General features: G+C 37.9%; 1 protein-coding gene across 4 annotated transcripts in view; it reads left to right on the forward strand.

Annotated features, from left to right (window-relative positions):
• RAB23 (RAB23, member RAS oncogene family) overlaps positions 1 to 12,006 on the forward strand; it is a 28,746-nt gene extending 16,740 nt beyond the window's left edge. For all 4 annotated transcript variants that reach the window (XM_019624595.1, XM_019624594.1, XM_019624597.1 and 1 more), the window contains exons 4-7: positions 5,840 to 5,996; positions 7,675 to 7,757; positions 8,708 to 8,800; positions 10,274 to 12,006. In XM_019624595.1, coding sequence (XP_019480140.1) covers positions 5,840 to 5,996; positions 7,675 to 7,757; positions 8,708 to 8,800; positions 10,274 to 10,413 — 473 coding nt within the window. In that variant the 3' untranslated portion in view covers positions 10,414 to 12,006. The remainder of the gene's footprint in view (positions 1 to 5,839; positions 5,997 to 7,674; positions 7,758 to 8,707; positions 8,801 to 10,273) is intronic.
• The last annotated feature ends 2,668 nt before the right edge of the window (positions 12,007 to 14,674 follow it).

Raw genomic sequence — 14,674 nt, forward strand, 5'->3', positions numbered from 1 at the left:
AATGTGCAAATAAATACCCTGGGGAGCTTGTTAAACTGCAGACTCTTAATTCAGTAGATCTGTGGGTGGCTCTGAGATTCTGCATTTCTGCAGCCTCCCAGGTGACACTGATGCTGCTGGTCCTCAACTAAACTCAGAATAAGTCTAGAGGTCATCCTGTAGGGTCTTTCAGTGATTTGAGGACAGAATTACTCTCTACACGTTATGTGTCTTGGTGAGTATTTTCTGAATTGCATTCAGAAATACTAAATGATCTTACTAATTAGGAATAAATATTTATTATTGGCAATCTTATAATTGACACCAAAAATTTATTCAGATCTCTGTATTCCTGGTGTGTGGATAAGTGGGTAGTTTGTTAACTATTAGAAGTGATTCCTTTGTGGGTGGTTTACTGTTAATCTATGATGAAAAATAACTTTTCCAACAGTGTGATTCTTAGGGTAGGTAGTATAGAAGGAAGATTGAATAGTAGGAAAATAAAGGTCTTTGCAAAATATATGGATAGAAAACACTTGCTCCTTTTAAATATTAAAGGTGTATGTATGTCCAAATGACTACAACAGAGAAATTAAAGCATTATTAACTGTCCTAAAGACGACTGGTCAAAGAAAGAAAAAGAGAAGATAACGGTATAGGGTCATTTTTGAATTAAGCATATTTATAGTAGTTGGTATGTTGAACAGTCACAGCTCATGAAGTTAACCAAAATGCAACTTTTGTTTTGTCTTTCACCATCCCTTTATTTTAATTTTTTAAAAAGATTTTATTGGGGAATTGGGGGAGGGGAACAGACAAGTTGTTGTCCTTTTGTTCCTCAGTCTAGTTGTGAAGGACGTCATTTCACTGGCCCATGTTGGTATTATCATTGTGCTCTTCCCAGGTGAGGCAGTCACTCGCCCGCCATTGGGACAGCCGCTCACAGCAGCTCGCGAAAGCGCACGCCCGCTGCGGGCCAGCCCCACTGCAGCCTACACTGTCGCCAGCGACTCACGGCAGCCCAGCTCCAGGTCGAGCTGTTGTTCACCATCTTGGCTGTAGAGGGCGTAGCGTCACTGGCCCCCATGTGGGATCCGAACTGGGGCCCTGCTGCTCAGTGCTGGCGTCCCAAGCCAACTCCTAACCAACGCGCCCCACCCGGCCGGCCCTTGCCATCCCTTTATATTTGATTAGGCAGTTAGGAGGAGGTGAAGTCCTTTCCTTGACCCTCTGTGAAAACTCCTGCAACTCATGTATTTTTTGGTCACTCTCAAGTAATTTTTCTCAGCTGTCCCATAGATATTTGTAGTCATGAACATAATACCAATTTGGTAATTAGAATAGCCAGTCCTGTGTATTAATCAAACTCCAAACATAATTTAGCATTAAACCTCTTACCCTTCTGGGGGTTTTAGCAGGCCAGTATCTGTGGTCTGGGAAAGGAATGTTGGTTGCTTTCTTCCTCTTCCTTTCTTCCTAGCTTGCTAGAGATTTTTCTTTTTTCTCCTGGGTTAGGCCTAGAAGGAGAGGAAATTGGGAGACGAGCCCTGTGGTAGGTGCTGTTGATGTCTGTCTGATATTGGGACCCTCTGGATGACAGATGTTTAAAGATGATTCTCTAGGTAATCATCCTGGATACCTCACAAGGTTCTCCGTCTTGGGGATGTTTCTTCTGGGCGAATGTATGCTTGATTCTGGCAGTTGCTTTGCCCCTTTGTGGAGTCAGCGTTCCATCTTCATCTTCCTTTATGCTAAGCTCTCATTACCTGGTAAGTGGTCTTACTGAACATGATTTAAAATGACCCCATGCTGGCTTCAACGTCGTTCACCTCTACCCATAGGAAATTGTGCGTTCTCTGTCTTGCCATCCGTGGGAGCACAGTTACTCCCAAATGAAGCTCTCCTTTTTGTTGGTCCTCTTGCTCCCAGCCAATGCATCTTTCTCAGGCATGATGAGTCCAGAATATCCGCTAATTGCTGGGAACACAGATCAAGCCCCTGAAGTGGACTTGCTGAAGTCCATTCTTTCTAGGTTGAGATGAAGGAGGTTATGATAGTCCTCTCCCCCATCAACCCCACCTTCTTGAAAGAGAGAGAAGGGTTGGGGTGGATAGTACTTTCTCTAAAGAAATCCTTTATAAACCTTCTTCCTTTCCCCTTCTTCTCAATTCTTAGGGGAAAAAAAAAAAATCTTGAAGTACTTGAGGGATTTTCAGAGTTGTGTAGGATTTACAGCTATTTCCTTTGTAAATTCTGAAAATAATGATCTTCTGACACATTTTATATTCTAGTATTTGTTATCTGTTTTATTGGTGCCTCTTTTAACTTTTTAAAGTATATATCAGGAAGCATTTTATTTATTTATTTATTTATTTAGGCTTTTTAGGGTTTTCCTAAACGTAAAGGAACCATATGCATCACAATTTGATGGGGCATTTTATCTCTATGGATGGATGATAATTTCTCAGTTAGGAGAAATTAAGACAAGGACTTGTTTTAATTTGTCATAATTATAATTGCCAAAGTAATCCAGGTTGTCTGCTTTTTGTTTCATTTTGGTAATAGATTTAGGTGAAGTAAGAAGTGGTTGCGGCATCTGATCTGAAGGCTTAGTATCAGGAGAATCATCCTGCTTTAGAGATTCGTGTACTGTTCCTTCTGGACACTAATTACTCTTGTTATGACTTATTTCTGTCATCTAGTTTAGGTTTTATATTTTCTGTAGTTCTTTTGTGTTTTTGCTATTTTCTTTCCTCCTGTACGTTGTATAGGTGTGCTCTTCTCCTGTGGTATAATAGGCACACATTCTCTCTTTATTCTTATGGTGATTGCCTTTAACTTAAAAAACGCTTGCTGTCTTAGTTTGAGCCTCACCCCACCCCACCCCCAACTCCCCAAACACATACACAGAACAGTTCTTGGTACAACTGGGTGGGAGTGATTTACTTGGGAGGTGATCCCAGGAAGTAGACTGATAGACTATGGGAAGAGGGAGAAAAGCTCGTGAAGAATGTATTAATGAGCTAATCATTACTTAGGCAATAGGGGATCAATCCTTCTGAAGAACCATGTAGACACTTCTCAGGATGGTCCCGCCAAAGAGAAGCTGAGATATTCATCCCATCCCCCATAGGCTGAAGCTTACCCCCCCCCAGACATTAATTCCCTTTTGAGGATGTGATAAACAAAGGGTCCCTTCAGAAACATCAGAAAATACCCTGAGGCAGGAAAGCGGAGCACCACCTGCAGCATATGCTTGTGGTAGGATACTAGCAAGAGGCGGGAACTGGCCTCCATAGCTATGGTGAAACCAGGGACTGAGGGGACAAATGTAGGGTCTCAGGTGTTTGCTACACATATTGATGTTTATTTACCTACCTTGATTACTTAAACATATCAATATATCTTCCTCCTGGGGTTGTTATGAACACACTTTTTCTTTTATCCTTTGATCCTTGATTTTTTAAAACATTGTTTTTCGTAATCATTCTTGCTGCTCATATCTCTGACACTATCTGCATGTTTTTTATTTTTTTAATTCTCATAATTGTTTATTTTCCAGTCTTGATGTGGATCCTTCTTTATATTAGTTATAGGAGTTCCATTCAGCTAGTCTTCAGATGGTTCTCCAGGGTGATTGTTCTATAATTTAGCTGTAATTTTGATGTCATGGGAGGAAGTGAGCACTGTGTTTATTTACTCTGCCATCTTAACTGGAAGTCCCTTTTTAAAAAATTACATATTTCCTCTAAAGGTTTTTGTTTTGTGTGTGTGTGTGTGTCTAAGATCACGTATACCTGTAAATACCCTGTTGGGCCCTTAAATTTAAATGATAATTGATTAGATATTAAATTCTAGGATTAAATCTAAAAAACAGGGTTTTATAATAAAACTTAGTAATCTTAAGGAGAGGAAATCCAAGATGGTGGTATAGAGAAACACTGTGCCTGCTTCCTTCAATGAACACATTGAAATTGCAACTAAATTATAGAAAAATCAACCTGGAGAAGCATCTGAAGTCTGTCTGAACAGGATTTTTATAACTAAGGATATAAAGAAAAAGCCACGTCGAGACTGGTAGGGGCGGAGACACGAAATGGGCTGGCCCCAAACCTTTGTGTGGCAGCTGAGAACCAGGAGAGTTCCCCCCAGAGGAGCAAGGGACGTCAGCCCACACCAGCCTCTTCAGCCCAGAGTACTAGTGCCAGGAAAAGGAGCCCCCACAACATTTGACTGTGAAAAACAGTGAGATTCCGACTGTCTAGGTGGGTTGGAAGGTGGTGGGAAACCCAGACATCCTCTTAAACGTCCCGTGCACAGACTCTCTCACTTGCAGGCACTCACCTTGGGCTCCAGCGAAGGCATGGTGACTCGGGGGGCATCGGAGGCATGCAGGGGGCAGACTGAGGTGTGTAGCTTCACGGCAGGGTTGGAGGACAATCACCATTTTTCCTGCGCGGGGTCCTCATCTTGTGCAGCCAGCAGTCAGGCGTGCACCATCTTTCCTGTGTTGAGCCCTCCCCCACACAGACAAATCTGAATCTGATTGGCTTGGTGAGCTCTGCTGCTCTGTTCTGCTGACTCACTGAGACCCCTATCTACCCAACTCCCCCAATGCTGGAGGCAGCCAGCACTGCCTGCATTGCACTCTTTCTAAAAAAGCTGTCAAGAGTCCATAGGACTCAGGTGGGCGGCAGATGGTCTCAGTGTGCTCTGAGACTTGCTGAGTAAATTTAGGCTCAGCACTGGCACCAAACCAGAGTCTACATTTATTTACCTGGTGATCACAACTCTTCCCTCTCTAGTGACTCCCAGAGACCCTGCCTCATCCAATTCTAGAACTGCACCAGGCTTTATCAGTTGCTGAACCTTAAGGGAGCCAGCAGGTGGCAGCAGGCCTCTGGTGTATCCTAGCTTTTTGCAGAGCTACCCCAGGCCTGGTACTGGTAGCAGCTGTTCTCAGTTCATAGTGTGTGGGTTAGCACAGTCAGCGAACAACCACAGATCGGTTTGTAGCTCCTACCAAGTAGCCCCTGGTCAGTCACAGACAATGGGTGACTTGGGCCTGCACCCAAAACCCCTCCCAAGAGGCCCCAGAACCAACATATCTGGAGGTTGGCCTCAGACCATAGTAGAGCACCACCCAATTAGCCCCACAAGCGGCACAACCAAAGGGCTGACTGAACAGGCACCAGAGCCCGCTGGGGTGAATCCCACTTAATGGGGTAAGGCTCTCCACATAGCAGCCCATAAGCTGTGGACGTGGCCAAACCCCACAGCCAATTAGCCTGAGGATCAGTCCTACCCACTGATGTGTCAATAGCAATCAAGGCTCATCTATAACAGGAGAGCACACAAAACCCACACAAGGGATGCACCTGGATCAGAAACAAAGAATCAGCAAAAATGAGGAAATACATCCCAAATGAAAGAACAGGAGAAAACTCCAGAAACAGAACTATACAAAATGGAGGCAAGCAACCTACCAGATATGGAATTTAAAACAATGGTTATAAGGATGCTCAAGGACCTTAGTGAGAACTTCAACAAAGTTTAGTTTACCATTCTCTCTAGCTCTTATGATGTAATTAAATATATCAGTATTTCATGATATTCCAAAAAGCATGTGTATAGTTTTGAGGGTACTGCAACACTTGTACAAGTTTGAGGACCACTGTTCTTGGTAAAATTTGTTCTTTGGATTAGAAAATAATTTATATGTTAAAAAATAAACGAGTGCTACAAAGATGAGCTCAACATTCATTTACATAAAAATTGCTTTGATAGGTTCAAGTTGCCCTCACTCTGCATGGAATTGTTTCATTAATGTAAATAACATTTTTATTTTGTGACCTTACAGGAGCCCAGGCTTGTGTGCTTGTATTTTCTACCACAGACAGGGAATCTTTTGAAGCAATTTCCAGTTGGAGAGAGAAAGTAGTAGCTGAAGTTGGAGATATACCAACTGTACTTGTACAAAACAAGATTGATCTCTTGGATGATTCTTGTATAAAGAAGTAAGATGGCTACTTTTGAGGGGGTGGTGATAATTCTATAAAATTTAAAAAACTTTTAATTTTTGCACAGACTTAAAACATTTAGAGAGGTTTTTATAAAGACTGCCTTATTTTAAAATATCTGTGAGCTATTTTATGTGATTGGTTTGGTTTAAAAAATGTTCATACTGCATCACAGGTAGAGAAAAGGAATAAATTTCAAAGGCCCTTTTAAAATTCTAGTCATGAGGGCCGGCTGAGTGGCTCAGTTGGTTAAGAGCTCGCTCAGGAGTTTGAGCTCTGAGCAACAGCAGTTCAGGTCCAGCCCGAGCTGAGCAGCCGCTGAGCTGCCAACAGGTAGCAGGATGGCTCAGCTAAAAAATAAAAATAAAATTCTAGTCATAAGTCCTTGCACCACAAATCCAATTCTTCATATTAAATCAAATCTAGATATAGTAAGAATGTTAAGGAAAAACATCCCTAGATGTTTTAATATCTAGAGTACATAGCTATTCTACGTTGATGAGTTTAAATAGATACGTAGTTCAGATTCATATTATTTTGTATATCCAGAACTATTATGCTTAAATTTGTGAACAGACGTTAGCATCCAGATAATTGCTTTCTATAAGTATTTGCTCATTGCATTATTAATACTTTGCTAGCTTTGATCTTTGCTTGGTTTTTACCTTATTGTTTATGTTCTTATGTTAGTTACCTGTTAACAAACTAGTTCAAAACTTAGTGACTTAAAACAACATTATTTCACAGTTTCTGTGGGTGAGAAATTTGGGGTTACTTGGGGGTGGTTCTGGTTCAGAGTGTTTCATGAGGTTGCAGTCAAGATGTCGCTAGTAGTCATGTAAAGGTTTGACTGGGGCTGGAGAATCTACTTCCAGGATGGTTCACTCACTTGGCTGTTGGCAGGGACCTTGGTTTGTTGCCATGTGGACCTCTCCCTAGGGCTGCTTGAATGTTTTTACAACATGGCAGCTGGCTTCCCACAGCAGGTGGTCTAAGAAACAGCAAGGCAGATGCCACAATGTCTCCTATGACCTAGTCTCAGAAGTCACATCCTATCACTTCTGTATATTATTGATCACACAGACCAATCCTGATTACAGTGTAGGAGGAGACTACATGAGGCCAGGAGAAGGGGTAGGGGGATGGGATGGAATCACTGGGAACCATTTTGGAGCATAGCTACTACAGCCTTAATAAAATTAGGTGTCCACAATCAGGAGTCTTAATAAAACTAAAATTAGGAGTCCGCTCTTGTAGACACAGTAATTAATGTACCGACTTTGACTTTGGCTGCAAAGTTGTTTCATACCAGTAAGAGTAAAATAAGTAATGCGATATATTATTTTCAGAGTGCAAGTAAATTCAAATGTTTTTAAAAACAGAAGAGAGAAAATTGAAATATTATATAAAGAAAATTATATGTAGCTATCTTAAAGTTAGAGTTTAATGATTTTATAGAAAAGCGTCTGTTTACAGGTAACAGTATACAATAGCTGGTGTTTAATGCCCTGAGAGTATAGTGAAAACTGAAAATCCTATTCAAGCACTGAGAATGTAGCTTTAACTGGTCTGGAAGGTCTTATAAGCTGTATTCAGTAAATTTAATAAAAGTGATTTTTTTAAACAAGCTATCAGAAAGTACCTTTATAAGCATTTTTTTTTAATTGATGTATAGTGAGGAAGCTGAAGCACTGGCAAAAAAGCTAAAGCTAAGATTCTACAGAACATCCGTGAAAGAAGATCTAAATGTGAATGAAGGTAAACTGCCTTTAAAAAATTAACAGTTGTTGTTTAATTCTTCTTATGCGTTTTCTATTCTATTGTTTAGAAAACATATTGGTAACGAGAATAGAATTTTCTTGTTGTCACCTATCATTAAGTAAAATTTAAAGGCATGATGCTTCTTTGAGTTAGGGTCTTTAACTATTTACTAATGTCTTGGAATAGTTGTAACTCTACAGCAAAACTCTGGTGGGTTTTTTTTAATCTTTAAAAATATAACTGTGTGAATGAGTATGCATGTATATGTTTTTCATGCATACCTCTTAAAATTACTGAATTGTTTTAGTACTGCATAGTAGAGGATATTCCATTAGGTAGTTACAATGACCTTAATTTTTAATAATATTTCCTAGTTTAAGAAAGTGAGATTAAAGAAAGATGATTATTTTTCTCATTCCAGAATTGCTATTTAAATATTTTATGAGATTGCAACTCAGTTGTGTCCTCTGGATAGTTTTTATCACCTAAAGAAAGGAGACATCTGGGCTGGCCGAGTGGCTCAGTTGGTTAAGAGCTCGCTCAAGAGTTTGAGCTCTGAGCAATAGCGGTTCAAGTCCCGGCCTGAGCTGAGCAGCCGCTGAGCTGCCAACAGGTGGCAGGATGGCTCAGCTTAAAAAAAAAAAAAAAAGGAGACATCTTTTTAAGACTGAGTAGTTTAGTATTGCTGAATATTAATCACTATTCAGATACTTTAAAGAGCTAATGACTACAAATATTATTTTATTTTCTTTATTAATAAAATGCCACCATATATTTATTAGTATTGCCATTGTACTTGAGTACTTAGATTATAGATACTTCTACTTCTAATTTAATTTTAAATTTGTTCAGTAAGTATAAAAATAGTAAGTGATGTGAAATAACAGATTTTTACATGCATAAATCATACTGACCTGGTAGAGTTTTTATTTTTGTTTTTATTCTAGTTTTTAAATATTTGGCTGAAAAATATCTTCAAAAACTCAAACAACAAATAGCTGAGGATCCAGAATTAATGCATTCAAGTAGTAACAAAATTGGTAAGTACCCAGGAAATTTTAGACCCATGTTTACCTGGTAAATTTATTCCCCATTCATTATTATCATATTTACTATTTTTTATACAATATCCTCATTTCTTTATGAAATGTGAGTGGAAAGTGTTAGATCAGTGATTTTAAATTTGGGATTATCCAGTTTCTTACTAAAGCTACGTTGAGTCATTATGGAACACATTAAACTCAGGCCCTCTTCATTCCAACATTTAAGGACAGTTTCGTCCATCCTTCCTGTGAGGCCTCACGCCCCACTATTAAATATGTACCCCATTTACCAGTTCCACCAGAGCTCTTGCTTTCTTGAGCATGCCCAGTGCTGTCTTCTTCACTTTTGCTCAGTTTGGTTCTTTCATCAAGAATGACCTTCCTTTCCCATCTTCTGTCAAAGAACTATTTGTTCCACAGGGACTATCTAGAAAGCTCTGTCAGCTATGTAGCTGGCTGAAGCCACAGCCTCAGGCTTTTCTTCTAAAGGAACAGAGATCTGAGTCCAGGATGTTGCTCTGTGTCTGGTTCCACCTTCATGTAGTTCATCCTTTCTTATGAATAAAACCATCTGGGATCTTGTGTCCCTTTTGTGGCACTTACCGTATAATGTCTTATAGCATTACTTCTTTGTATACTCATTCACCTCACTTATTAGATTGTAAACTTCTTATGGACAGGCATTGGTCTCAGTCACCTTTATATCATCGATGGTGTCCCTGGCCCAGAATTTTGTTTATCACAAATTTTTGATAAGTAGTTCATAAGTTGGATTTTACATTTTAAGGCGAGCACAGTTCAAAATGGAAACTATAATAAAGTTTCTTCTTTAGTTTATTCCTTTTATCTACTCATGACTTTAATTTTCTGTAGACCATTTTGTTGTTATTTTAGCCTAGATAGGAAAATCCTACATTACTACCAGCTTTTACATATGCAGTATTTTATTAATGTAAATGTAATATTTTATTAACGTAAAATCTCACAAAAAGTGTTGTTAACTACAAATCAGGTTTTCTTGAGGCAGTTATATGATGTAAAGTTAATGAGTGAAATTATTAAAATAATCATATTTATGGATTCCAAATTTCAAAAAATAGATTGTGAAAAGATGCAGAATAGCATGTAGAGCACGTCACCATTTGGTTAGCAAAGGGAGGGAAAAAAGCATATATATGCATTTTTGTCTACATATGCATAAAATATCTCTGGAAGGATATATAGGAAAACGGATAAACCATGCATGCCTTAGGGGAGGGGAATTGGGGAGACTTCACTGTGACCCCTTTTGTACTCTTTGAACTTTCAACCATTGATATTGGCTATTAAAAAATAAACGCAATGAAAACAAAAGCTTAAAATTGTAAATACTTGGAAATATTACTGATTTACTAAGAAGCTGAATGCAGTCTGCAGTAGGTATCTCGAGGCATATCTGTCAATCTTTGTGTTTTCCCTCAATTTATACAGGTGTCTTTAATACATCTGGTGGAAGTCACTTGGGTCAGAATTCAAGTACCCTTAATGGTGGAGATGTCATCAATCTTAGACCCAACAAACAGAGGACCAAGAAAAACAGAAATCCTTTTAGCAGCTGCAGCGTACCCTAAAATGCTTTAGGGAGGGAAAAAATTGAATTATATTGTGCAATTCAGTAAGAACAACATCCAGCTGTTATATGTTATAAGTTTCTTAGCAGACTTTGCACCTAACGGTTCTCTGAAAGTTGAACAGACTTAAATATTGTTCTGCAGTGCTTTTCAGAATGGAGCGAGATCTTTGGTGCAAAAATTACTGCCCTGTGGACTCATTTTAATTTTTTTACATTAGACGAAGCTTCTCCTGTTTTTGAAGGAATGCTGTAAGAAGTCAAAAACAGGTTTTGCTGAATTTTAAATGCTGGGAAACATAAATGAAATGCCTAAATATATTGTTACAGATTTTAATATTATGGATCAATAAAAGATAACAAGCATTCTTTTTCTGAAATTGGTCAGCTAGCTTTTCTGGAAAATAGTATTGAATCCAAATACTTACAAAAAAATAATATTGAAAGGTAAACCCTAAATCTTGTCAGACTGCATTCGTGTGTATTTTGGCAATGTTTCTTGTGCAATATCTGTAGAATGTGGAATGTGGAGGTATACATGCAGATAACCTGGTACTGAATTAAACTGAAGGCGTGTGCAGTATTTAAGGAAACATAGAATCTAATTAATTCTTTCATAGAACCATTTACACATTGTGTGTATGTTAAAATTTTTATTTTCAAATAAGAAATTCAAGACATATTTTGCAAAAGAGCTCAGATTTAAAAAGTGCTTTGTGCCAAAAATATCATACCTAATTTTTACAGTGCTTTACTATCAGAATTTGTATTGTTTATAATCTTTTAAAAGTAATTTTCCTCTCTGATAGGGTAGAGAAAAGAGGAGCATAAATGTTTTAATGCTAGAGCATCTCCCAGATGAGACTTGTTGCAAAGTAGTTTTCCTATGTCCCTTCATAAGCATGGTGCGCTTGTGCTGACCAAGTCCTTAAGCAGATAACACGGCACATCCGCAGTTCCCCTCGGGGCCTGGGAAGTGCACGGGCCATCATTGAGCTATTTGCTGCTGACCGAAAATGCAATTTTGACTTTTTAGGATTATGCTCACCATTTTTTTAAATGCACAAGAGACGATCTTTTGTCATAACCCACATTATGGATTTTATAGTGCCCTGCAGCTGTAAAGCATCTTTTTGTTTACACATTTTTGTATGGTATTTTAAGATTATCACTTAAAAATTTCTATAACCTTCAGTTTGTATAGCACTTTCTCAAGACCTCTGTCAGGACCAAATACAAAATGATGTCTTTTACGAATGATTTTAGTATGTAATCATGTGGCAGAGAATAAATAAATTTTGTGACTTGGGACAGTAGCTTTCCAAGTTAAGACAATGGCATGAACTCTGTAAAAACTGATCATCATGTATCAATGACTTTGTTTTTAACTCCTTGCAATGTACCTGGTTTTTACAGGATTTCAAAATATGTAAAAATAACTTTTCTTGGAAAATGTGTCGTAAACTCCTTTTTCATTATTGTTACTAAATGTTTTATATATTCCTTTTGTATGTTTTTTTCTTTTTTTGTCCTAAGTCTTCCATCTGTACCACTCTCATCCTCTGTCCAGATTAATGTTGAGAACCTGAAAGAATTTTCTGGGGCATGTGTTTGTTAAGTGGTCAAGAGTGGATGTTTGCTTTTCATATTACTGAAATAATCTGGCATTATCTATTTCCAAGTAATATAAAATGTTTATTTTTATGTCACCAGTTGTAACCACTCCCATTGCTGGCAGTGGGATAGGTGTTGGCAACAAATTCAGCTCCTAACAATGGATACCTGCTAATGATTCATATTTCCTTTTCTACTCTCTTGAAATATAGTCTCTTTAATTTTTGCACAAGATTTATTTTGCATCAAATCATCTTACAGTCTTTAGCAGAAAAATATCACATTATATATAATATGTTGTAGTTCTAGTTCATATTGTGTGTGGATAAAAGTTTGTTATTTTTATATATAAAAAAATGTAATCTCTGATGATGGTTGCAGTTCCCCTGATATTTGTAACATAATTTTATGTACTTAGGTTTGTCCTTTTTTTCTTTTTATAAGAACTGAAGAGAGATCTTTGTTACACGTTTTAATTTTTAATTTGCACTTCTGTATTTTAAATCTAACCATAATTAATCATTTTAAATAATTAAGTAGGCCTGAAAATTAGCCACAAGTCATGTTATAACCTTTCTCAGTTTAATTAATTCTAAAACCTTCGAAATTGACATTGAATTTTTTCCCCTTGAGACCCTTAATTCTTTTAAATAACTTTACTATTAATTTCTAATGAACCACGGTTGCTAAAGAAAACTTGTCTAAGACTCCAGGATGTTGTGCATTTGTGCTCTAATGTACTTTTTACATTATGGCTAATTTTTAGCATACGTATAGCTGTGGAATAATTGCCATATTTCAAAGTTCCTAAGGTTTCCTTTTTCCTTTCAGCCTGCCTGTTGAATTAAATAGCATGCAAAATAGCCCATATGAGACAATATAGTTAAATAAAACCAGGCTTCATGGTTTCCTTTTCCTTTTCATCTGCCCAAAGTTGATAGCACACATATACGTACTTTTTCAAAATGAAGTAAAAGCAACACTACCAAAAAGAGGATGAACACCTTTCCTCATTGTAAAGTTAGATGGTTGTTTCAGAAACTGGCAGTGCAGTGCATAGAATGAGCTCTCATTAATGTCCTGTGTTGTGTCTGTGACTTTAGGGACTGGGATCTTTTCTGACGATCTTAGAATGGGGAATTGGCCTCTGGACCTAATGTCTCAACCTAGAGTGAACTACTTTAATGTAAAATATTGTTACTTGTTAGTGTCCTTTTCAAAACCTTCGAAATATTTACTGGTAACTTGCTGAAGGGCTCCCATTATTGTGTCATCAGGATATTTGTTTCTCTGAAAACAAAATGAACTGTAAAAATTTGTCCCACACTGCAGAGTCAATCTGATGAACAGGTACATTTATTCAGTTTTAACTATTAGTTACGAATATCATGTGTACTATTCTCACTCTTTAGGTTTACACCCTGAAACATGTAAGCTTATCATACAAGTGAATTTATTTGCTAACAGAAAATATTTAAAACCACAATGGACTCTGAAATATGCAATCACCTAACTCCCAGGTAACTGGGTGGTTTGGGTGTAATAGCCTCTATTAGGTAGTGCTCCTTTTCTTCGCTCTTTTGAAATATCTATAGTAGAATGTTGGTGGGGCCGGCTGAGTGGCTCAGTTGGTTAAGAGCTCGCTCAAGAGTTTGAGCTCTGAGCAACAGCGGTTCAAGTCCAGCCCGAGCTGAGCAGCCGCTGAGCTGCCAACAGGTAGCAGGATGGCTCAGCTAAAAAAAAAAAAAAAAAAAAAAAAATCAGTTATAGTAGAATGTTGGTAAGTGGTCTAAATCTAATCCAAAATAAAACCTTTGGATTAAAAGGAAATCTGAACCCCTTCTATATTTTTGTTACTATTAAATAATGCTTTTGTAAATTTGAATGGGAAACCACTTGTATGTATTGCTACTGGGTTGCAGTTAATGCCCTTGAGCTTAATTTAAAATATACTACTTAATAAAAATTTCATGAAGAATTCCAATCAAAAAAATAAATGCATTTCAAAGCTAGCACTTTGTGTGATATGTATCACGAGTGTGGAACCAAAGAGTTAAAGATATAATGTGACTTCTTTAAAAATCAAAGCAACTTAAAAAAATTTCATACTTCAGATACTCACTGCCAATACTAAGCATACTCGTTTTATTGATAGTGGATAATTAATGCAATTTAATAACACTATGTTTAAGCAATGTTGCCTTGGAAACAGGATTTCTTAGTTCTAATTCTATTACTATCAGTCTGTTTTCAAGAAAAGTTGTTCTTATTTTGAGCCCCACCCCAATAATGCGTTTACCTTGTCCTATCGTACAAAATGCAGCTCAAATTTATTTAACAAGTGCTTTCTATGTTGGCCGCCATGCTAAGCACCTTGCATGGTGGATCTCATTGAATTCACAGGGGCATCACCGCCTTTACAGCTGGGGAGGGCAGGGATGTGCCGGGGGCCCTCTGCTGGTCAGAGGTGGGGATGGAAGCTCCCCCAGGTCTTCCTGCAGCAAAGCTTCATACCTCTGGGTGACGCTTACATTTAGAGATGAATTTATAATACTCCCTGGATCCAAATGCTAGCTCAGTTTTCCAATGGTAGGTTCTTCAGTCTTTCTGACACCCTTTGTCAAATTCCTGCACAAACTGAGCCCAGT

This window comes from Hipposideros armiger, unplaced genomic scaffold, assembly GCF_001890085.2.
Source record: "Hipposideros armiger isolate ML-2016 unplaced genomic scaffold, ASM189008v1 scaffold_595, whole genome shotgun sequence".
NCBI lineage: Eukaryota > Metazoa > Chordata > Mammalia > Chiroptera > Hipposideridae > Hipposideros > Hipposideros armiger.